Source organism: Ictidomys tridecemlineatus, chromosome 9 (assembly GCF_052094955.1).
Source record: "Ictidomys tridecemlineatus isolate mIctTri1 chromosome 9, mIctTri1.hap1, whole genome shotgun sequence".
Classification (NCBI taxonomy): domain Eukaryota; kingdom Metazoa; phylum Chordata; class Mammalia; order Rodentia; family Sciuridae; genus Ictidomys; species Ictidomys tridecemlineatus.
The window spans coordinates 52,129,467-52,155,712 of NC_135485.1; the positions used below are offsets into that span (position 1 = coordinate 52,129,467).

Below are 26,246 nucleotides of genomic sequence, written 5' to 3' on the forward strand. Positions count from 1 at the left end.
TAACTATCTTTTACTACCCTTAAATTGAAAGACAAAAAAAACTAAACTAAAATGATTCTTCAGATAACTTGCATGGAACACCTTTTTAAGTAAAATAATAATTATAAGTAACTAAATGTAAGTTAAGTTCCTATTGATTGTCTGTTTCCAAGAACATATTAAAAATAATAACATCATAAGTGATAAACCTGAGAATGTTTTCTCACTATTGTTAAAGCAAAATATTAACAATATCTCTTAATAACAGTGAGGTAGACTTCATTCAAGACCATCACAACCAATGTCTGCATCACTGAATAAATCTTTTTAGTAGGGGATTTGTGTGGTTTGAATAGAGCTTATCATTACCCACCTCTGTGTTGAGGTTTGGTTGCTAAGGTAACAGTATTGAGAGGTATGGTAACCTTCAAATGTGATTATTTTAGTCAACTTTTTCATCACTGTGACCAAAATACCTAAAAACAACTTAAAGGAGAAAAAAATTATTTGGGGCTTATGGTTTCAGAGGTCTCTGTCCATTGATGGCCAACTCCATTGCCCTGGGCCCAAGATAAACTAGTACATCATGGGGGAAGGCCCTAGCAAAGGAAACATGTTCAGCTTATATCAGAGTCTGGAAGGAGAGAGAGACACACACAATCCATGGCAAATGCACCCTTTTAGGGCATACCCCCAAAAACCCACCTCCACCAGCCAAGCTTTACCTGTGTACAGTTACACCCACTCAGTGCACTCTAGTTTGGACGGATTTGGTTATAGTTCTCATAATCTAATGTTTTTACACATGAATAGTCCTGCATTAACAGAAGTTCAGGGAGGGAATATTTTATTTTCAGATTATAGCAGTGATTAAGACTTTAATTAATAAGGATTAATATGTCTTTGGGACTAGGTTAGATCTGGCAAGACTGGATCAGTTACTGCAAGAGACAGTTGGTATAAAATGGGGTCAACCCAAATGTTTGGCCTCTTGGGCACATACCCAAGTCCCATACTATTTTTCTGTCATGCTATGACATAGCCAGAGTGTTCTAACCAGTGCCATAATCAGATGCCAATCCAGGCAGTAGAACCATAACCAAAATGAATCTTTTACTTATAATGTACCTTGACTTAGGTATTTTGTTATAAGAATATAAAATGGAATAAACTCAGAAGAAAAATTGAGTTTAAATCCATATAAAATAAGATTTCAAAATTCTGTGAATATATTAGGAAACATTGAATTATACACTTTAAATTGGTGAATTGTATAGTATCTTTATATATCAAGAAAATTTAAAAATTACCCTTGAATCAGATCATCAAATAAATGCTGTGTCAGTTGTATTTTTATTTGATACACATAGGAGATCCTTTCAGTTGCCACTTTCCTTGATATCATTCTAAAATACAATATGTAAGATAGGTAATGTATATATGAGAGATCAATATATCTTATCTGGAAAATAGCACTTACAAAAATAAAGGAGATATTAAACAAGTTTTTATAACCTTAAAGTACTCTACCTTGTGTTTGTTCTTCTATCATCCACATGATCAGCCTATACAATTGTACTTTGAAGTGCAGGAGTTATACTTTAACTTTGGATTGATTTATCCTGAGACTTATAAGCCTGAGAAATTGAAGAAAAGAAGAGCTGCTAATGTAACAGAAACATTGCATTGCACCAAGATGTCTGTGAAAAGGAACTCGGTTCTTCTGCTGATACAACTGATGTGTTACTTTAGCTCTGGAAGCTGTGGAAAAGTGCTGGTGTGGCCCACAGAATACAGCCATTGGATCAACATAAAGACAATCCTGGATGAACTTATCCAGAGAGGTCATGAGGTGACTGTTCTGACATCAACAGCTTCCATTCTTATTAATCCCAACACAACATCTGCTATTAATTTTGAGGTTTACCCTGCACCTTCAAGTAAACAAAATTTGGAAGAACATTTCTCCAAATGGATCCATGAATGGATTTATGATACTCCAAAAGATGACTTCTGGGAATTTTATTCTTTAGTACAAAAAGTTTTCAAAAACTATTCTGATACAATTGAAGAACTCTGCAGAAATGTAGTTTTAAACAAGAAACTTATGATGAAACTACATGAATCAAAATTTGATGTTGTTCTTGCAGATGCAGTTGGTCCCTGTGGTGAGCTGCTGGCTGAGCTACTTAATATACCATTTGTATATACTCTCCGCTTCACTTTTGGCTACACATATGAAAAATACAGTGGTGGACTTACAGTTCCTCCTTCTTATGTGCCCATTGTTATGTCAGAATTAAGTGATCAAATGACATTCATGGAGAGGGTTAAAAATACACTGTATATGCTTTATTTTGATTTTTGGTTCCAAATATTTGATGTGAAGAGATGGAATCAGTTTTACAGTGAAGTTCTAGGTAAGTTGATTCTTTAATTATTATTTGAAATCCTAAATTTTCTATGACTTTGAAGCTGACCTTTCATAAGCATAAAATCAGAAAAATTTTCTTTTCTGTAAGTAAAACTATAGAACAAAATGCGATGTATATACACAAGGGAATTTTACTCAGCATTACAAAAGAACAAAACCATTGCATTTGCAGGTAAATGGATGGCATTGGAGAAGATAATGCTAAGTGAAGTCAGCCTATCCCCCCCAAAACAAATGCCTAATGTTTTCTCTGATGTAAGGAGGTAAGAAGGTTTACTCATTATTGGGGTAGGGCCGGAGAGCATGGGAGAAATAGATGAATTCTAGATAGGGCAGAGGGATGGGTGGGAAAAGGAGGGGGCAGGGGATTAGCAAGGGTGGTGTAATGTGATTACATTAGATCATACAAAGTACATGTATGAAGACTTGAATTGGGTGCCAACATACTTTATATACAAACAGAGATACAAAATTTGTGGTATATATGTGTATTAAGAATTGTAATACAAAAAAAAGTGTACATGTATAAAGGCAAAAAAAAAAGAATATCATTACCTTAGATTAGGTAGAGGGAAGAGAAAGGAGGGGAAAGCAGGGGATGTGAGGATAAGGAAGACAGTAGAATGAAACAGACATTATTACTTTATGTATATATGTGACTGTGTGACCAATGTGATTCTGCAATATGTATAATCAGAAAAATGAGAAATTATATCCCATCTATGTATGATATATCAAGTACAAGTGAATTCTACTGTCATGTATAACAAATTAAAACAAATAAAAAATAATTTTAAAAAGTATGGAATGAAAATATAAGGTGAACAAATGGTCTCACCAATAAAGAAGGGCTTTTACATTATAGGGTCAATTAGAAACCAGTGGCAATCACTTGTACGGATTGCTCTAGGAAGCAATAACTTGCAAATTGAATCATGGAAGATTTGTCTGCACTTTACTATTTTTTTTCATCTTTAAGGACAGTCATTAATTTCCCTAAATGTTTTAATGATGATATACATGTACATTAATAACATGCATATGTATTACTAGCATAACAATATGTATGTAACATGGAGAAAATTATTTTTATGTAGCTTCATTTCCTCAGTTAGAAATTAAAGTATTTATCTGAATTACCTTAAAGATTCCTTCACAGTTAAGTAAATAGTGTCTCTATCTCAGATGCAGAGAACTATAAATTGAGCTATCTCATACTTCACATTCCTTTGATAAAAAACAAACAAACCATGGCTTTAGGCCTAAAACTGTGTGGAGTGGAACCACACCTTATTAGTCTATATTTTTAAAGACTAATATTTACTATTTAATGCAATATGAACTAAATTAAGATGAGAACAAATCTCTGTTTTAATGATTTGTATGGCTGTTATTTTCAAATACATATATATTACCGAGTTAATATTATTAATCTCCTAATAGGAGGCAATTGCAGTAGTGGTCACTAGGAATTCAGGCATACTCACTAACCATTACAGTTCACTTGTAGAATCAAGAATCAAGGGAATGGTTTGTTCAATTGTGAGAATTAGACTGAGTACTCCTAGAAAAGATGTCTTTACAGTTATGGGAACACTGATTGGTTATGGAGCTCACAAAGATTCTAAAAATTTAGATTATTCTACAGTTTTAGAGAGAAAATAAAATATGTTACTTCTATACTGGCTTATGTTAGTAATTATTTGTGATTGTATATATACTGATGGAACATTAGAAAGTACCCACACAATTAGTTTATGTACATATTAACATATGTAAAACATATCAATTATAATATACAAAAAATACACTATAAAACATATCAATTTTAGGGGCTGGGGATGTGGCTCAAGTGGTAGCACCCTCGCCTGGCATGTGTGCGGCCCAGGGGTTCGATCCTCAGCACATACAAACAAAGATGTTGTGTCCGCCAATAACTAAAAAAAAATTTATATACATATATTAAAAAAATTCTCTCTCTCTCTCTCTCTCTCTCTCTCTCTCTCTCTCTCTCTCTCTCTCTAAAAAAAACAGTATCAATTTTAGGATGCAAACACACACAAACACATACACACATGCACTTTAAGCATCTTGACAACACTAATCCAGTTCATTTCATGGAAATTATATGAGGCATTCAAGATACAAGTTTCATCATCTTTTCTTTTATCCTTTCAGGGAGACCCACTACAATATATGAAACAATGGGGAAAGCTGATTTTTGGCTCATTCGAACCTATTGGGATTTAGAATTTCCTCGTCCACTTTTACCAAATTTTGACTTTGTTGGAGGACTCCACTGTAAACCTGCCAAACCCCTCCCTAAGGTAAATCTGCTCCTGTTTGTTCTGTTTAAAGATTGACATTTTTGGTAGAAATGATTCTGCATTCCTAATTCAGAGATTTTGAGCCAAAGATATGAAAAACAAGATAAAGAGTTCTGCCAATTATAGACTCGGCATTTCTATGCCATCAAAGATACTGGCATTTCATTATTGTCACAGAAGAAAATAGGAAATCTGGCATCCTCTGAGACTAGTCATGAAAATTATGCCTTCGTTATATAATTCATAAGAAAAAATCAATCAATTATTCTACTAAATATAAAGAAAATATTTATTAAGTGACTCACATCTACCAGAGGTAAGTGCTAGATACAGAAAGATATAAAGTTGACACAGTTTCTGCATCATCCAGATCTTACATTCAAGCTGGGTACAAGGACTCTAACAAGGAATAAATTTGTGTGTGTTACCATAAGGAAATTATACAATGCTAAGGAAACCTCCAGCAAAGATCATGAGAAACATCCTAGAATCCTTGATAACTAAGATGAGTTCTAAAGAATGCACAGGATAAGAAAAGGGGTTGAGAGAGAGAGGAAGACACAAAAGGAAAATCACATACAATAAATAGTAAGGGAAACTCCCAAGAACTTCAAGAGTAGTGTATCAGGAGTAGGACAGCAAAGAGCAGAAAATGCTAGAGAGGTAAGTGAAAGCTAGGTAACTACGAGTTTAAAGAATCTATTAAGTGCATTGGGGATTCCATGAAAAGAGTTACGTATAAGAGAGATGTGAAGGGGCTGAGGTTGTGGCTCAGCAGTAGAGCACTTGCCTAGCATGTGTGAGGCCCTGGGTTCCATCCTCAGGACAACATAAAAATAAATAAATAAATAAACAGATAAATAAATAAGTAAATAGATTGTATCCAACTACAATTGAAAAGTAATTTTTCTTAAAAGAGAGAGATGTGAATAAATTTTCTCTTTTGAAAAAATCTCAAAATGCAGTCACCAAGTTGGATTGTAGAGGGAAAGATAATGCAGAGGAAACACTCAGGAAGTTGTTGCAAGACTGCAGATAACAAAAGATGTAAACATGGATGAGGTAGTTCTTACATGTGATGATGCTTACTTATCTGTTAATAGTTCAATTTCATATTGTGTTACATGGAAAAAATAGATAATACTGATACACAATGTCCTCGGCACAAACATAGGATCCATAGTAATATTAGCTGTTGTAATTATTTCTTTTTTGTATCTATAAAACAATTTTTTCCTTCTAAATAACTGAACTTTGTTATCTACTTTTAAAGATCCTAACTATACCAAAAAGATATGCTTAATGTTTAGAAATAATAATATTTGAGTGTTTTTACAGGTAATTCATTTTAGCATACCCAAAACACTACTGTGTACATGAATTTGGATTATATTCAACTCGAGAGAAAGAAACAATATGGCTGAAACTAACTACCGTAGATTTTCTCTTGTAAGTGTAACCAGTTCAGGTCTTGTATGGTAGTTCCCAATAATATCAATTAGTTAATATGTGAAAGGCATAATGGATATAATTACACATATAAAAGAAACTAGTTTTCTTTTTTAAAAAAATTCTAATTTGTTATATATGACAGCAGAATGCATTACAATTCATATTACACATATAGAGCACAATATTTCATGACTCTGCTTGTACACAAAGTAGAGTTACACCATTCATGTCTTTATATTTGTACTTAGGGTAATGATGTCCATCACATTCCACGGTCTTTCTTATATCTTCCCTTCCCTCCCACCCCTTTGCCATACCTACAGTTGATCTATTCATCCCAAGCCCCCCACCATCTCCATTATGAGTTAGCCCCCTTATATCAAAGAAAACACTCAGCTTTTGGTTTTTTGGGATTGGTTAACTTCACTTAGCATTATATTCTCTAACGCCATGTATTTAATGGCAAATTCCATGATTTTATTCTCTTTTAATGCTGAGTAATATTCCATTGTGTATATATGCCACATTTTCTTTATCCATCCATATACTGAAGGGCATATAGGTTGGTTTCACAGTTTAGCCATTGTGAATTATTCTTCTATAAACATTGATGTGGCTTTTTGCCTGTAGTATGCTGTTTTTAAGTCCTTTGAGTATAGACTGAAGAGTGTGATAGCTGGGTCAAATGGTGGTTCCATTCTGAGTTGTCTAAGGAATCTCCATACTGCTTTCCAATGCTGCACCATTTTGCAGTCCCATCACCAATGTACGAGTGTGCCTTTTTCCCCACATCCTCACCAACACTCATTGTTGTTTGTATTTTTAATAGCTGCCCTTCTGACTGGAGTGAGATTAAATCTTGAAGTAGTTTTGATTTGCATTTCCCTAATTGCCAAAGATGTTGAACATCTTTTTCATATATTTGTTGATTGATTGTATATAATCTTCTGAGAAGTGTGTGTTCATTCCTTGGCCCAGTTATTTATTGGGTTATTTGGTTTTTTTGGTGTTTAACTTTTTCAGTTCTTTATATATCACAGAGATTAGTGTTCTGTCTGATATGCATGTGGTAAAAACTTGCTCCCCAAATGTAGGTTCTCTTTTTACCTAATTAATTGTTTCTTTTGCTGAGAAGAAGCTTTTTAGAATCCATCCCATTTATTGATTCTTGATTTTAAATCTCCTGCTATAGGAGTCTTATTAAAGAAGTTGGGCCTAATCTGACATGATAGAGTTTGGGGCCTACTTTTTATTCTATTAGGTACAGTGTCTGTGGTTTAATTCCTGTGTCCTTAATCCACTTTGAGTTGAGTTTTGTACATGGTGGGAGATAGGGGTTTAATTTCATCTTGTTGCATACAGATTTCCAGTTTTCCTAGCACTGTTTCTCCAATGTATGTTTTTGGCACCTTTGTCTAATATAAAATAACTTTAATTATGTGAGTTTGTCTCTGTGTCCTCTATTCTATATCATTGGTCTACAAGTCTACTTAGGTGCCAATACCATCTGTTTTTGTTACTATTGCTCTGTAGTGTAGGGTAATATCTGGTATAGTGATGCTACCTGCTTCACTCTAAGGATTGCTTTAGATATTCAGGCTCTCTTGTTTTTCCAGATGAATTTCATGACTGATTTTTCTATTTCTATGAGAAATTTCATTGGGATATTGATTGGGATTGCATTAAATCAGTATGATGCTTTGGTAATATGGTCATTTTGACAAAATTAATTCTTCCTATCCAAGAACAAGGGAGATTTTTTTGCTCTTCTAAGGTCGTCTTTAATTTGTTTCTTTAGAATTCTGTAGTTTTCATTGTAGAGGACTTTCATGTCTTTTACTAAATTTATTCCCAAGTATTTTATTTATTTATTTACTTTTGAGACTTTTGTAATAGTTTTCCTTGTTTCCCTTTCAGAGGATTTGTCACTGAATTACAGAAATGCATTTGATTTAAGGGTGTTGATTTTATATCCTGCTACTTTGCTGATTTCATTTACTAGTTTTAGATGTTTTCTGGTGAAATTTTTGGGGTCTTCTAAGTATAGAATCATATAGCCGGTAAATATTGCTAATTTGAGTTCTCTTTTCCTATCTGTATCTCTTTATTTTCTTTTATCTGTCTAATTCCTCTGGCCAGTGTTTCAAGAACTATATTAAATAGAAGTGGTGAAAGAGGGCATCCCTGTCTCGTTCCAGTTTTTAGAGAGGATGCTTTCAATTTATCTCCATTTAGAATGATGTTGGCCTTGGGCTCAGCATAGATAGCTTTTACCATGTTGAGATATGTCCCTATTATCCCTAGTGTTTCTAGTGTTTTGAACATGAAGGGGTACTCTATTTTTTGGCCAGTTCTATAAAAGGTCCAGAGGAACACACACCAGTGTGCAACAGTTCCCATTGGTCATATGAGGTGGTGATAAGGGTTCTTTACAGCCACTTGTACACAGTTCATTGTTGTGGAATTTCTATATTATTTACAAATTTCAGGGCAAAAGATGATACATATAAACAACCCAAACAAATGATCACCCAGATATATGTATCATTCCAATGCAATGAAAATGCTGATTGTGGATCAGAATGGTTCTGAAATAGACAAGCAGAGGATTGTTAGGATTATGTAAAAGAAAATCCAACATACTACTTATATTCTGAATGCCAGTGACTGTTAATATCCAGCTTTTATGGGATGTTATAGAGGAAAGCATTGAGAAACTCTCACAAATTATAAAGTGAAAAAGTAAGTATTATAGAGATAAGAACTATAAACATGTAAAAAAAATCCCAGTAACTTTTCTTCAGTGCTCACTAGGAGAGAAATAAGTACTAATAATTTCAAACTAAAAAATTATCCAGATAACCTGATTTCCTAGAAATGTAACAATTGAAGCCAAGTAAAGTACTAGCTATAGTGTCTAACAAAAAATTGACATTAGTAATGAATAAAGTTATAAATTAAGAGTCTACATGTAATAATTTCTAACATCACCTCTCAAATTACTGTTTAATGGCTCTAGGTCATTTCTTCTTGACACACAGACACAAGCACACACAGGGAGACATGTTTATACAAGTAAGCCTAGTAGAACTTGAATGCCATAATACACATCTCTTTCAAAAGGGTGAGAGATAAGGGTCTAGTTTAATTTTGATAAGTGTTTGGATCAATTTAAAAATAGCCATTGACACCAAATTCCTAATAATACATGATTTTTCTCCTTAGTTTACATAGAAATTATTTCTAGTATTTTCTGTTTCCCTTTTTTTCAACACTTTTATTGGTGCATTATAGTTATACCTAATGATGGGATTTTATGTTACAAATTCATACATTCACACAATATAACAATATAATTTGGCCAATATAATTTTCCAGAAATTCCCCATTTTTCCCCACCTCCCACCCATTGATCCCTTTCTCACCTGATCTCCCTTTGATTTTCATGAGATCCATCCCATCTTTGTTTTCCTTTTTCCTCTCTAGCTTTTACATATGAGAGAAAACATACAACCTTTGACCTGAGTTTGACTTATTTAACTTAATGTAATGATATTTAGTTTTTTGGGCTGAATAAAACTCCATTGTGTATATAGACCACATTTTCTTTATTCATTCATTCATTGGCAGACATCTAGGCTGATTCCATAATTTGTCCATTTTGAATTATATTGCTATAAAATGGGTATGTGTGTATCACTGTAATAAGATGACTTTAATTCTTTAGGATAAATATTGAGAAGTGGTATACCTGATGGTTCCATGCTTACTCTTTTAATGAATCTCTATACTGATTTCCATAGCCATTTACAATGCCTCCAATTGTGTAAAAGTATTCATTTTTCTCCATATCCTCTCCAGCATTTATTATCCTTTTTATTCTCAATGACTACTATTTTGACTAGTATAAGGTGAAATATCAGTATAGTTTTGATTTTCCTAATTGGTAGTGATATTAAGCATTTTATACTTATTTTTATGAGAAGCATCTGTTTGATTTATTTTTCCACTTATTAATTGGGTTGTTTGATTTTTAGTGTAAAGTTTATTGAATTCTTTATATATTCTAGATATTAATCCTTTGTCAGAAGATAGATAGCAAAGATTTTCTTCCATCTTATAAGTTCTCTCTTCACAATTCTGATTGTTTCCTTTGCTGTGCAGAAGCTATTTAATTTGATGTCTTCCTATTTATTACCTCTTGGCATTTTTTTCTGACCTCTAGAGGTCTTATTTGAGAAAGTCATTGTCTGTGCTTATATGTGGAATGTAGACCCTATGTTTTCTTCTAGGAGTTGTATTTTATTTACTTTAATTTCTAGGTCATTGATCCATTTTGAGTTGATTTTTGTGAAGGGTGAGAGATAAGGGTTTAGTTTAATTCTTCTGCAGTTTTCCCATCATCATTTATTAAAAAGGCAATCTTTACTCCAATGTATGTTTTTGGCACCATTGTCAAGGATCAGATGACTGTATATGTGTGGGGTTTTCTCTGTCTTCTATTCTGTACTACTAATCAATGTGTCTCTTTTATGCCAGTAACAAGCAGTTTTTGTTACAACAAAAGTGGTATGCCTGGGTGATATGAGGGCTCCATGCTCTGTAGTATAATTTGAAGACAGATATTGTGAGGCCTCCAGGATTGCTTTTTGAATTTAGATTTGCATTCACTATTCTGGGTTTTTTACTTTTTTCCAGTTGAACTTTAGGAGTGTCTATTCTAGTTCTGTGAAGAACATCATTGGTATTTTTATGTGGATTGCATTGAATCTGTATATTGTTTTGAATAGTTAGCAATTTCAACAATATTAATTCTACCTATCCATGAACATGGAAGGCCTTTTCAATTTCTTCTGTGTCTTCTTTAATTTCTTTCTTTAATTGTAGAGGTCTTTCAACTCTTTTGTTAGATTTATTCCTAGGGGCTTTTAGTTTGCTTGTTTTGTTTTGAGGCTATTGTGAATGGAATCCTTCTCCTGATTTTTTTTCTTTGCATATTCAGTGTCAGTATATAGGAAAGCTATTGAATTTTGTATGTTGATTCATAATAAGCTATTTTGTCAAATTTATTTATTAGCTCTAGCAATCTTTGGGTGGAGTCCTATGGGTCTTCTATGTATAGAATTATACCTTTACAAACTAATAATTTGACTTCTTTCTTTCCTATTTTTGTATCTCATATATATCATTCTTTTCTAACTGCTCTTCTTCTGGTTTTGGAATTGGTTTATTCTTCTTTTTCAAGAACCTTGAAATAAATAGTTTTTTTATGTGGAATCATTATGATTTTATTTTACAGGCACTCAGCTATAAACTTTTCTCTTTAAACTGCTTTCATACTAATCCAGAGATTATGATATGTTGTATTACTCTTCTCATTTGAGTCTAAGATTTTTAAATTTTTCTCTTGATTCTTCTATAATCCAATTTTTTTTGGGGGGGTTGTTTCATTCGAAACAGTCTGTTCAATCTTCATATGTTTACATAGTTTTTGTATGGTTTTAGAATTCATGCTGATTTCTAACTTTATCCCATTATATTCAGATAGGATATAATAAATTATACCAATTATTCTGTATTTGAGGAGAGTGGCTTTGTCATCATAAATATGGTCTGTTTGGGGGATGGTTTCATAAGATGCTAAAAAGAAAGTGTATTCAGATGTTGTTGAATGAAATATTCTTTAGATATCTTTAAGTTCATTAGACTTATAATATTTTTCAGATCCAAAGAATCTTCACTAACTTTATGTTTGAATGACCTTGATAAACAAACTGTATTAAATCACCCAGTATTATTGTATTCATGTCTATCTGAGGCTTCAATATGAGTAAGGTTTCCTTTATGTAATTAGTTGGACCCATGTTTGTGACTTAAATATTTATAATTGTTATATCTTATTTTTAAATTATTTCCTTTACAAGTAGGAAGTGACCATCTTTATCTCTTTTGATTAATTTTGTTTTGAAGTTTACTTTGTCAGATATGAGAGTAACTAATCCTGCTTATTTTATCTTTCCCTTTACATTATATATTATTTTTTATGCTTTTGCTTCAGCCTGTGGCTGTTTTTATCTGTAAGGTGCATATTTTACAAACAATGTATCATTGGGTCTTCTTTTACAATCCCATTCTGACAGACTATATGTTTTAATTGGAGAATTAAGACCATTTATATTCAATATAATTACAAAGGGAAGTTTATTAATTCCTGTCATTTTGATTTATTTATGTTTAATTTGGTCCTGTTTCTCATTTGCTTAATTACTCTTCAAATCAGATTTGTTCATTTTTGAACTCTGTGGTCTGTTTTTCATTTCTTCCAAAAGAATTATTTTATTAAATATCTTCTGTATTGTTGGTTTAGTTGCTCTGAATTCTTTTACTTTCTGCTTATCTAGGAAAGTTTTAATTTGATTTTGAAGAATAGCTTTGCTGTGTATAGCAGTCTTGGTTGACAGTTATTTTCTTTCAGGAGTTGGAACTTATTACTCCCAGATCTTCTTGTTTTTAGAGTTTGTGCTGAGAAATGAGAAGTGATTATGATTGTCTTGCCTCTAAATGTAACATGACAATTTTCTCTTAAGGATTCTAAAAGTCTATTCTTGTTCTGTATGTTAGGCATTTTAATTATAATGTGTTGTAGAAAGTTTCTTTATCTATCCTGTGTATTTGGGGTTCCATATCTGTATATATCCTTCTGTATCTGGGTACCTGTCTTATTCTCAAAGTTTGAAAATTTTTCTGTTATTATTTCCCTAAAGAGGCTATCAATTTCTCTTATCCTGCCTTTCACAATCCTCCTCAATTCCAATGGTTCTTAAGTTTAATCTCTTAATGTTTTCCCAATATTCTTGTATGTTCTGGTCATGGTAACATATTTTCTTTACTTTAAAACTGCCTAAATGTTCAAGGCTGGCCGATTTTTCTTTTATATCTCAGATTCTGTCTTCAGCATTGTCTACTGTATTATAGAGACTTACAACTGAACATTTTATTTATTTTGTCTTTCATTTCCAAGATTCACATTTGGTTCTCTTTCAATATTTCTCATTTAATTTTTCATTTATATTCTGTAATAACTTACTTAGTTCATTCAATTGTTTTTCTGTGTTCTCTAGGAATTCATTGATCATTTTTATACTGGGTTTTTTAATTCTTTATCTGATATTTTATTTATTATAATATCTTTGGGGTCAGTTGGTGAATTATAAACTTTATAACATTTAATATTACCTTGTTTTTACATATTTGTTATAGACCTGTATTGAATTTTATACATCTTTTAGATGGGGATATTTCTTTTACTCTATATAGGGCCTTGTCTTTACTTTCCAACATGTCCTAGAATGATCTGGATTGAGGCACCCTTGTAAATGTGGTATTCACAGGCTTTGCATTAATTCTCTCTGAATTTGCTGTGGCAATGGATTTTCATAGGTTGCTAAAAGCCCACCCCTAGCACTTTCTATTTAAGGTGGCTTTATAAATAGTTTGTGTTTTTATCTTTGTATTAAAGTATAGACAGAGATTGAGTTTCATTAATTTGTGTGTGGAGGAAGGTGAACTGTATTTTGGCTGAATTTATTTTAGATGGAGACTTCTCTACCCTGTACTTGTAGTAACACTATAGATTTCCAGTTACAGAATAGGTGGAAACAAACAATGGAAACAAATTATACAAACAATAAACAGCATTAAAATAAATAGTTGGATTCTACTATGACTTCTACAATGTCAATTGCTACCAAAAAAAAAAAAAAAACAACACAGAAATGGTGGGGTCAGCAATTGCCAATAACAACAACAACAATAAGAAAAAGGTGTATAACCATACTAGATCCAGCATTAAAACAAGAAACAGGTATCACCGATGTCATCCACGTAAGTAATAATTTCAAGAGTGTTAATGGTGAAAGCAGGACTTATATAAAACAATTAGTTCTAAAAGATGATGAAAAATACAGTTAAGAGGAAATGAAGCATGATAGGAAGGAAGAAAAAGGGTTTGCAGTTTTCAAAAGTGAACAGAGAGAATGCAGCAGAAATGTGGCAGGTGACAGTTATGAGGCTGGAGGAGAAAAAAAAGAAAAAAGTAAAGAAAGAGAGAAAAAGAAAATAGATTTTGGCTATCAGCAGGAGAAGAAAAGAGAGGAAGAGAAACGAACAAATAAAAATAATACAAAATGAACAAAAATATACAGATCAAAAATCCTAATCCTCAAAAGACAAGGCAAAGGAAATAACTACATTTTTAAAAATGCTAAGAAGAAAAATGTAGATATATGTCCATGAACCACTGAAAGAACACACACACACACACACACACACACACACACACAGAGAGAGAGAGAGAGAGAGAATAAGAAAAAGTAAAAATATTCTTAATGATAAATGAAAGAATAATTTCCACGGAAGCGGTCAAAATAGTCAGCAAGAATGGATGATCACCGACTATGCCCAACTTTCTTTCTTTCCATTTCTTCTTAAGCTATGTAGCTTAAGTGATAGCTTTCCTTCTTACCAATATGACATAGGATGGAATGGGAAGAACTGTCAGTTGGAGCTTTGCCTACACAGACAGATCTATGCACACCAAGGTGTGGTGTTGTATGAGGGGAGTCCTGAAGGATGAGGCTTAGGTCTAATCAGAGCTCAAGGGCTTTGTTGGATTCTGATCTGAAGAGAGTAGATGGACACACACTTAGGGCCTGGCAGTTGCTGAACTTTGTAAGAAATCTGAATCTCAGTAGCCTCCCAAGAATTCTATTCATTTGGCCATGTTAAGGTGATATTCCAAAATCCCAAATAAAACTCTGAGTTTTTTGAAGAAAAGACAAAGGATATGTTCTGGCCAGGGCCAAGGGAGAAGAAAGCAGACTGTTCTATGGCCCAAGACACTGAACACTGGTGTGGGGGGAGGGAGGACAGCTTAAAAACACAAAAACCACAAATAATGGGGATGGAAGAGGCAAGTACAATCATAGGACACAAATTCATAAAGTGGAAAGCACCAAGTTCTCAGAATCAGCACCTTTTTATACATAATCAGGAAGCAAACTTGCATTAGTTCCAGAGTTTAAAATACATTGTGGTCAGTGTGCAAGTGGGTGAGGGTAGAGATTTCAGCTCTGTGTGAGTGGGTTCATGCAGAAAGGGGGACCAGTTCTGCACAGGGTGAGATGTCTGAGCAAAATGCAGTCAGCCTGACTTAATTTTCAAATTATCCCATAACAGCAGGGGAGCTGATCCTCCATTTATTCTGAGGTCCACCAACATAGATCTCCCAAGCTTAGTCTCTGAGTATTTCTACACCTGCATTTTCAGATTCTCTACCCACTTCATCTGGTCACATGAACCACCAGTCTCAAAGGAAAAGCAAGTTGTGCTCCCACTTTGCTTTTTTGACTTGATTCCCCTGGAGTAAAATCTTCTTTGGGTTTGTTTCCCTTCCATTTAACTAGGTACTCACTAGGCCACACAGTAGGCATTGCAGCAGTGTTTGCTCTGATCTCCCAGTACTAGCAGCAGCTGAAGTATGGCCTCTTCAAGATTACTCCACCTCATCTCTCCCCACCTAGAAAAGAAACATAATTTTTCAAGTATCACTGCACAGTGCAGCCTCTGGATCAGCTAAGTTCAGGCTGCTTTTCTGATGTCAGGATTTTTCATACCAAATATGTCCATTGTGTTTTTTTCTCTGTGTTTTCCTTTCTCTGTGGTAGACAGCACCATTACTACTACTACAGCCACTTCCACAAATACTTTGGTTTCAATGTAGTCTTCTTTGTATAATGAACCTAAACTTCTGAGTCTCTGAGATAACTCTGATTGTCCAGTACTGAATTTTAGTGAAATCCTTCTTTCACCTACCTCACTAACAAGCAGTATTTTCACTACTTGTATTTTGATCCTTGGAGGAATTAAGAAGTCAGCCTTCCTCTAATCTGCCATCTTCTATTCCCTCGCTGTTAAACTTTTTTGATGGAGCAAATGTTTTATTCACAGGAAATGGAAGAATTTGTACAGAGTTCTGGAGAAAATGGTATTGTGGTGTTTTCTCTGGGGACAATAGTTTCTAACATGCCAGAAGAGAAAGCCAATCTGATTGCATCTGCTCTTGCACAGATTCCACAAAAGGTGAGAAAAAGTGCCCTATTAGTGGATAAGTATGAAAAAGTCTGTTAAACTTTATAAAATTTACAAAGTATTTACTTAAAGATGCATCCTTTGTGAAAAAAACCTATCATGGTATATATAATTCATGATATATATATCTTTTTATATATACATTCTTTTATATATATATTTTTCACAGATTCATTGTGAGATTTTAATTGTAAGATACTACATTCACACAGATACTACATTCTTCCCTGCCACTTCTTCCTTTTCCCTGCAGGATTCCTGAGGGCACCATATACACAGCAAATGTTATCAGAAAGCTATAAAAAAGTTAACTCATAACTGGACCACCACAATAATATTAATCAGGTATTGGAAAAGGCTAAATTTTATCATGATTTTAGATATATTATACAATCCCTTGTTCCTTACTTATCCTTATTTAAGAATAAGCTTCTTGGAATCATATTCCACCTCATCTCTGGCCCAGAACACTGGAGTCTACCAAACGTGTGCTGAACCTCGGAAACTATGAGTTCAAAATACTCCCATTAAAAAACAAGACAAGATAATACAAATGGAAGAAATGATTTACAGTAGAAGGGGTAGAGAGAGAAAAGGGGAGGGGAGGGAAGGGGAGGGGGGATAGTAGAGAATAGGACTGACAGCAGAATACATCAGACACTAGAATGGCAATATGTCAATCAATGGAAGGGTAACTGATGTGATACAGCAATCTGTATACGGGGTAAAGTTGGGAGTTCATAACCCGCTTGAATCAAACTGTGAAATATGATGTATTAAGAACGGTTTAAGGTTTTGAACAACCAACAATAAAAAAAAGAATATAAAAAAAAAAACAACAACAACAACAACAAAAAACCAACATAGATTTCTTTAATGAACTGTTCCTGGAGTTTTGAGGAGAAAGGCTACCCAGAATTGAACAAGCCTTAAACCCTGACTCTAAATTCACACTCAGTCACATGTATTTGCAGAAAAACAAACAAACAAACAAAAAACAGCTTGCACTAACAGATAATGTCTGAGAAAGGAAAATATTTTTAAATGTGTAGAGATTAGCCCTCCCTCAAAGTGGACCCTGTGCATTATAAAATGTGCCCCAAAGGACTTTGCTTCTAAAATATCAGATTAACACCTTTGAAGGAAAAACAAGACACTATCAGGAAGAGTCAAGCAGAAGCAAGCCTAGCATGGGCTGGAATTCAGGAGATGCAGCTCCATAAAATGCTTTAATACCACATTTTCTACATACAGAATGCTCTTGTGGTCTTTGTGTGTTTGCCATATAGTTTGTAGTTTTCTATCTGGTATAGTCTTCTCCTAATCACTCAAGTGTTTTTCTTTTCTGCAGAACTAAAGTTACTTTGTTATTCACATTGCATATAGAAGTTAAGAACATAGAAATTATACTCCAGTTCATGAAGTTTGCTTTCAATTTCCAAAGTCAGCTCCTTGTTTTGGTTCTAGGCATAAAAATATCTTGAATCTGTATGATACTACCACCAAGACTTTGTAGTACATCATTAAATAACAAACAGTTTTTAAAAATCTAGTGACATCAAAATTTTGCACTTTATTTCAAAACCCATGTAATTATTTACAAGTTGCTAATAAGCTTTTCCTTTTAAAACTTAAAAGAATTTCCAAATCCACCAATGTTGATAAAAGCGTAGGTTAAATTGATAAAGTGTGGGTCATAGTTCACACGTGCCAGTGAAATGATTATTGTAGTTACTGCTTAGTAAAATGCTGTCTAAAACAAGTTACATGTAATTCCTCATTAGAATTCATTTATTTCAAACAAGTAGCTGACTGTATTGTTTTGCTTTTGTGTAGTAAAAAAACAAAATGCCAAACTGAAATAAGTACCTTAAAGAACTAATGAATATATGTAATGTCCAATCTGTGTCACTCAAAAGAAATAAACCTGATAATATTAATTTTGAAAAATGAAAGCTAGGGTAAAATACATTAAACAAAATAAATGTGGACTTTTACTTTAGATTTTAAGAATTCCCATTGTTAAAAATTGTTTGTATTCATTTCATTATGTGTGAAATATTGAACTAGATGATCTCTTAAATTTTTAGAATTCAAACATACTATAACTTTAATCTTTAAAACATAGAATAAGGTACTTTGTTTACCAAACAGGTCATATGGAGATTTAATGGCAAGAAGCCAGATAAATTAGGACCCAACACTCAGATATACAAATGGATCCCCCAGAATGACCTTCTTGGTAAGACTCTGAGATAAATCCTGAAAACATGAGTACAGTCAATCTGGTTTCTTCAGTTCAACAGGAAACATTTTATTGAATACTTGTTACTTTTTAAAAATCAAACACAATGTTCAACTTTTAAAAAATTATTTTCCAGACCCAGGGATGGTTTGTAAAAGCAAAGTAAAAAGCTGCAATTTTATTATACACAGTCATTATATACAGAATCCAAATTATCTTTATTTCGGGTGCAATTACCTCTGCAAGAATTTTTCAGTCAGTTCCTGGATTATCTCTCTATATTGTTTTACATCTCTTTTAAAAATATTTTTTTTAGTTGTAGATGGGCACAATATCTTTGTTTATTTTTTATGTGATACTAAGGATCAAACCCAGTGGTACACATTTACAAAGTGAACACTCTACCACTGAGCCACAACCCCAGTCCCTTAGTTTACATCTTTGACTCATTCTTTCCCCTCTTGCTGAAGTATTTCAAATACCACTCGAAAGTAACTGACAGTTTTGTTTTTTTTTTATTAACAGTGATTCTTTATTTTCTATAGAAATGAATGCACAATCTTTATTATGAAGTGATAACACATTTCATAATGAAGTGTTGTCTCTCTTTTCTCTGATTTCAGTACCATCACCATTCTACTTCCTGCTGCTTTGGACATGCTACATAGCAAACTTAGTGACTTCAGTTTTGGGGTTTTTTCATAATGAGAAAATATGCTAAAATGTCCTTCATGGCTGTATTTTTCATTAGTACATGTTGATTCCTTTACTCAAAAAATGTTCTATTTTTTTTACTACCTATCAATCTTGTGTTTAATTATCAAGTCTCAAGTCATATACTCCCTCTTTCATGTAGTTTTCACTTAGCACTCCAGTGGACATAGGTGCTTGTTCCTCTGAGATATGAAAAAATAATAATAATAATTCAGTGCAAGATAATGTTTACAATAAACTGTTATCTAAAGTACACTGCTCCCTCTAATGTCTTATAATACACATTTCTCATTTCATTTCTAAGATTTTTAATTAATAATTTTGTTGACATTGACTCAATCCTAGGTCATCCAAAAACAAAAGCTTTTATAACTCATGGTGGAACCAATGGCGTCTATGAAGCAATCTATCATGGGATCCCCATGGTGGGCATTCCTTTGTTTGCTGATCAGGCTGACAACATTGCTCATGTGAAGGCCAAGGGAGCAGCTATTAGATTGGACTACAGAACATTGTCAAGTACAGATCTTCTCAAGGCCTTGAGGATGGTCATTAATGACCCTTTGTAAGTACAACTTTGACATCGGGTAGTATTCATAGAAGGATTGTCTTCTCATCAATGAGTGTAAGTTTTATCCCATTTTTGAGGAGGGTAGTTTTGAAAGAATTTAAAAGATTTAATCCATGTTAAATCTTATTTATTTCAAACCAGTTTAATCAGTACGATTTCAGAGTTGTAGACAGCTTCAAATATAGGTATGTCATTTTCACAGTAATTTATCAATTCATCAGTTTATGGACATTTTTGTTGTTTTCAATTTTGATTATTATGAACAATGGGTACAACTTTGTATAAACATAAGTATTCATTTCTTCTGATAATTCCTAATAGAACTGCTGGGTCATATGTTAATTTTATATGTATTAAGATCTTCCAAATTGTTTTACAAACTAGTTGCAAAATTTTCTGTAGCATCCAAGCAACGTAAGAGTTACAATCTCTCTGTATTGTTATTAGCATTTATCACCTGTTTCTTTCATTATAGCCAATCTAATGACTAGGATTGTAGCTCACTGTGGTCTTGACTTGCATTTCCATTATAGCTAAAGAGCATTGCTTTATGTGCTTATTGGTCATTTACTTATCTTCTTGAGAGAAATGTCAGTTCCAATTCTTTACTCATTTTTAATCAGGTTATTTATATTTTAATTATTGATGATAATATTTCATCATATTTTATCTCATCAGATATATGAATTGCAAATATTTTTATAACATTCCTTATGGTTGACTTTTTAAATTTGTGGTAACTTTTGAAGCACAATAAAATTTTCTACATGACATTTGATAAAACAAAACTTCAATAATTAACCTTTTCCATACTGCAAAGGGAAATGGGAATTGTATCTCAGCAGAATGACTATCTTCTATTCAGCTCTTATTTCTCCTATCAGAGTATTATATTTTAGAAAGGTATCACTTGAAGGACAAGTTCAAAATTGCATTTCCAAGGAGAAAATAGTTAGACAATGAATAATAAAAATACTCTGAAAGACATAAAGAAAGAATAGAAAAAGAGCCATAAAAATGGAAAAGAAAATACAGATTAAAACATCAGACTTAAGTATGAATATATCAGTTAATACATTATGTCCTAGAAGACTTTGTAGTAGCCTAACAATCTCTCCCCCTCCTCTCCTGATCCTTTCCTTCTTGTATAATAGTCTTCTGGTTACTTATACATTACATCACCCTGCCAGATTCCATATATCAATGAAAACATGCAATATTTGTCAAATTTTTTAATTTATTTCATTTAATATTAGAATTTCTAATTTCATCTCTTTTTCTACAAATGACATAATTTCATTATTTATAGCTCAATAATTCTCTCTATGTGTGTGTGTGTGTGTGTGTGTGTGTGTGTGTGTGTGAGAGAGAGAGAGAGAGAGAGAGAGAGAGAGAGAGATATCACATTTTTTTATCCACTCATCTGTTGATGGAAATCTGGGCTAATTCTATAATCCAGCCACTGTGAATGTGCCATGAAGAGTATAAATATGCAGGCATCACTCTAGTATGATAACTTTAATTCCTTTCAGTATATACCCAAGAATAGTATACCTTCATTATATGTTATTTCTATATTTAGCTTTTTGAGGAAATTCCACTTTCGTGTCTATAATGAATGTATTACTTTCCATTTCCACCAACAGTGTACAAATGGTTCTTTTTCCCTGAATCTTTTGCCAGCAGTTATTGTTACTTGGATTCCTGATGATATTCATTCTGACTGGGCTGAGATGGAATCTCAGTGTAGTATTATTTTGCATGTTCTTACTGGTTAAAGTTGTTGAACATTTTTTTCATATATTGTATTAGTCAGATTTTGTTGCTGTGACAAAAATACCTGACAGGAAAAAAAATTAACTTAGAGGAGGAAAACTTTATTTTGGATCGTGGTTTTAGAGATTCAGTTCACAATCAACCAACTCAATTACTGTGGGCCCGAGATGAGGTTGAAAATCACAGCAGAACATCATGGCAGAGGAAAGCTACTCAGCTCATGGCAATCAGGAATCAGAGAAAGGGAGTGATAGGGATTCAGGGACAAAATATAATCCCCAAATTCACATCCCCAGTGATCTACTTCTTCCAGCCACATTCTGGATACAGTTGCTACAAAGTAATACATCACTTCCATTCAAATACATTAGTCCACTGATGAGACTATACCTCTCATCATCTAATTATCTCACTTTGAACATTCCTGTGATGTCACATGAGCTATTGGGGGGTATCTATATTCAAACCATAAGATGTTCAGCTCATTGGCCTATTCATTGACTGGTTTATTTGGAGAATATTATGGTATTAAGACATTTGAATTCCTTATACATTTTGAATATTAATCCTGTCTTAAAAGGAGAGGGCAAAATGTTTATCTTATTCTGTAGGCTTCTTCTTCACTGTTATGATTATTTTCTTTACTATGCAGAAGCATTTTAATTTGGTGCAGTCCCATTTATTGATGTTTCTTATAACTTTCAGAATTATAGGAGTTCTCTTCAAAAACTCATTGCCTGTGCCTATGTCATGAAGTCTTTCTTTGTGTAGTTTCAATGTTTTAGATCTTATACTCAGGTCATTGATCTATTTTGTGTTTATTCTTGTACAGGGTCAGAGTTAGGGATCAAGTTGCAAAGTTCCACATGTGGATATCCAGTTTTACCAGCACCATTTTAAAAAAAGGCTATCATTTCTCCAGCATACATTTTTGGCACCTTTCTCAAGAATCAGATGGTTATAACTCTATGGGTTTATTTCTTGAGTTTCTATTGTATTCCATTGGTCTGTATCTGTTTTATAATTACAATATTATTTTTATTACTATGGCTCTCTAGGCTATATGAAATTGGATATTGTGATACTTCTAGCTTTTATCCTTTTGCTCAATTTTTTTGGCTATTTAGTCTTTTGTACTTTCATATGATTTTATGATTGTTTTTCTTAGTTCTGTGAAGACTTCCATTTATATATATATATATTTTTTTTGTTTTAATTAGTTACACATGACAGTACAATGACTGAAACCAATGTACTGATTTGATAAAATTCCTGACAAAATATAATACTTTGACAGAAATTTTATCAAAAATCAGTAGATTGGTTTCAGTCAGATGGTCATTTCAACAGTATTCATTCTGCTGATTTATGAACCAAAGAAGTCTTTCCATATTATAGTATCTTCTTTCTTCCATATTCCATAATTGGAATATGAAAGAAGACTTTCACCTCTTCTATTAGGCTTATTCCTAGTTATTTATCTTTGGAACTATTGCTAAAGAAATTTCTTTTCTGATTTCTTTCTCAGTGAATTTGCTGTTTATGTATTAGACAAGTTATTGAGTTTTGTGTGGTTATTTGTATCCTATTACTTTTCTGAATTTGTATTTCACCACCAGATCTAAGTCTTCCAGTGGATTCTTTAGGATCTTCTAAATGGCAGATCATATCATGTGCAAACCCGATGTCATTGATCCAATTAGTGGGTACATTAGTGTCCTCACTTCACATATCTTCAAGTTAATTATGATATTTCCAGGTGATCACTTAGGATATGTATATTATCTTGTTGTGGCGGGGCTTATTAGAGAAAATATAATGTGGTATAAAAGAGAAATTCATGTAAAACAACCAAAATAATAGAAAAATGCCTAGGGCTGCTATGCTAATATGGTCAGGAAAAGCACCTCTGAGGGGTGATATGAGGGCCAAGACCTCAACTATGAAATATAAGCAGGCCTTGTGGTGTTGCAGGTAAGGATGCTCAAGGAAAAGCCAGACAAGATTAAAAGTCTGAAGGTGCCAAGGGGAGAGCACATTTGGTGACACTGGGGAAGAGGAAGAATGCAAATGAGCCTAAACTACTAAAAACTAGAATTGGAACCACCATGGAGTATCCCACTCCTCAGTATATATCCAAAAGATCTGAAATCAGTATACTATAGGAATTCAACCACATCAATCTTTATAGCAGCACAGTTCATAGTATCCAAGTTATAAAACCAATGTAGGTGCCCTTCAACAGATGAATGGATAAAGAAAATGTGATATGTATTCATAATGGAGTATTAGTCATAAAGAATGATATTATGGCATTAGCCAGAAAAGTGATGAAACCGGAGACTGTCATGCCAAGTGAAATGAGTCAGTCTCAAAAACTAGAATTTCAAAAGTTTTCCCTTATAAACACAAGTTAATCCAAAATAACAGGGAATGGGACCGAGGTGGGGGGCAGGGAGAGAGAGGGAAAAAAAAGAAGAGAGAATTTTATCAAAATAGAGGAAAGATCAATAGAGTAAACAAAGGGGATTGAGGACAAGGAATGAGGGAAAGGAAAAGGGAAGAAGAGTGGAATGAATCTGACAAATTTTCATATGTATATACCTGAATATATTACAGTGAATCCCAATATCAAGTATATATAAAAACACTTATTTTAAAAAAACTATAAATAAATTAAAGAAAGATCAGTGGGATAGAAAGAGTTAAGTAGAGGGAGGGTATGAGGAGGGGGTGTTCTGGGAACTGAATTAGAGCAAATTATATTCCATTTCTTTGCAATTATGTAAAAATGTATTCTTATGTTATATATAATTTTTTAAAAGCTTTAACAATAAAATAAATAAGACACATATGCCTATACAGAATAATCAAGGGGAAATGATATCAGAAAACATGGCCAGTGTCTAACCCATTAGAATCCACTAGTACAAGAACAGACTTGGATTTGATTCCACTTGTGATGAGAAGTCAAATGAAAATTTTGAGCAGACAACTTCATAAATAGATGTGTATATTTTCAAAATACCATCCTACCTACCAGTTGGAAAAGAGACAATAGAAGGTAGAAATGAAGAGGAAAAACAGAGAATGGTTAGGAAGCACTGCCCATCATGATATGTTTCCTCTTTAAAAGACTTCAAGGTAATCTTTCACAAACTGTATGCCTTCTCTCTCACTTATTAGACTCAGAATTACTCATAATTATTTCCTCTGATGGAAAGAATTTTTCTCATCTCCCTAAAGTTCCATAGGCACTTTTGAGATATTTATACATCAGAACATTCCAATTAAAATCAAATATAATATGGTGACAAAAGCAAAAATACACCATATGCAGGGCAAGTCTCTGATAATTATTTTAAATTATCCATATGGCACTTATGAAAAACTTTCATTGACTTCATGTGCTTAGACAGATTAACTTACTTTCAATGTTGATGCTTTTATGTTTCACCTTTAGATATAAAGAGAATGCTATGAAGTTATCTAGAATTCAACATGATCAGCCAGTGAAGCCTCTGGACAGAGCTGTCTTCTGGATTGAGTTTGTCATGCGCCACAAAGGAGCTAAACACCTCCGGGTGGCTGCCCATGACCTCTCCTGGTTCCAGTACTACTCTTTGGATGTGATTGGGTTCCTGCTGGCCTGTGTGGCAACTGGGATGTTATTCATCACTAAATGCTGTCTGTTTTGTTTCCAGATGTTTTTTAAAACTGGAAAGAAGAAAAAAAGGGAGTAATTGTACCTAGGCCTGAAGCTGGGAATCCTGATAAATGGCTCCTCCTGTTAACTTCCACAAGAGGAGGCTGTATTGCCAGGTTTCTACCTATGCTAACAACTTTTCACATATCACTTTGTCAAGTCAAATTTTGGCTTCATAAAACTTACTCCCTGTGTAAAATATAAAAATATTTCAGTTAAAGGAAAAACTATTAGAGAAAATAAAATTAAACCACATGTTTATATTGCCATTTATGATTCTATTTTGTAGCTTTAACCTCTCTGAAGAAAGAGTTCAGTAATTAGAGTGTAGTGACAAGATTTGCCCTTCTGTTTGGTTTTTTTTTTTGGGGAGACTGTTAATGTTGTTTGCCTTTCATCGTACATCCAGCCTCAGCATCCCTTCTTTCCTAAAAGATATAGAAGGCAAAGTCATTTATCATGGGCTCATTCACTTTTATTCTTAGTCCTTTAAAAAGTTTTACCTAGATGGTCTCAGTTTCATTCCCGCTTTGATTATACATATACATAGTCTCAATCTTTCAATTTTCACTCTCCCCCTATGCCATCCAGAACCTCTTCTGATTCCTGTACATATTTTTGGATGTGGTTGGGTTCCTGCTGGCATGTGATATTCATCACAATTAAATGCTGTCTGCTTTGTTTCCCTTTTCTGAAGCATTAATATTAACACTGCAAAATTCAATGATTAAATATATTGCTTATGTTATTAGATTTGCATCACTGTGCATTGTAGATTCACACAATTTTTATAATATAAATTTAGGTCTAATATCAACATTTAAATACATTTCATAGTAGCATAGAGCTGTCTGATAGCTACTTCAAAAGTTTATATCTGCAGCAATTTGAGA

General features: G+C 33.3%; 1 protein-coding gene and 1 long non-coding RNA gene across 2 annotated transcripts in view; one reads left to right on the plus strand and one right to left on the minus strand.

The window, feature by feature from the left end:
- LOC144366701 (uncharacterized) overlaps positions 1–26,246 on the minus strand; it is a 62,114-nt gene that overhangs the window by 29,073 nt on the left and 6,795 nt on the right. The window contains exon 2 of the long non-coding RNA XR_013425802.1: positions 15,665–15,769. This is a non-coding gene — a long non-coding RNA (uncharacterized LOC144366701). The remainder of the gene's footprint in view (positions 1–15,664; positions 15,770–26,246) is intronic.
- Positions 1,645–26,043, plus strand: LOC101974308 (UDP-glucuronosyltransferase 2B17). Its single transcript, XM_005333281.4, has 6 exons — positions 1,645–2,399; positions 4,592–4,740; positions 16,201–16,332; positions 18,496–18,583; positions 19,646–19,865; positions 25,111–26,043. The coding sequence occupies exons 1-6, from the start codon at positions 1,676–1,678 to the stop codon at positions 25,388–25,390; spliced, it is 1,593 nt and encodes a 530-aa protein (XP_005333338.2). The 5' UTR covers positions 1,645–1,675; the 3' UTR covers positions 25,391–26,043.

What these genes read in the sequence shown, in the direction of transcription:
- LOC101974308 (XM_005333281.4), top strand. Translation starts at nt 1,676, where the DNA reads ATGTCTGTGAAAAGGAACTCGGTTCTTCTGCTGATACAACTGATGTGT. An exon ending in CTGCCAAACCCCTCCCTAAG is followed by an intron (nt 4,741 to 16,200) that starts GTAAATCTGCTC and finishes TTTTATTCACAG; the next exon opens with GAAATGGAAGAATTTGTACA. An exon ending in ATGGTCATTAATGACCCTTT is followed by an intron (nt 19,866 to 25,110) that starts GTAAGTACAACT and finishes TTTCACCTTTAG; the next exon opens with ATATAAAGAGAATGCTATGA.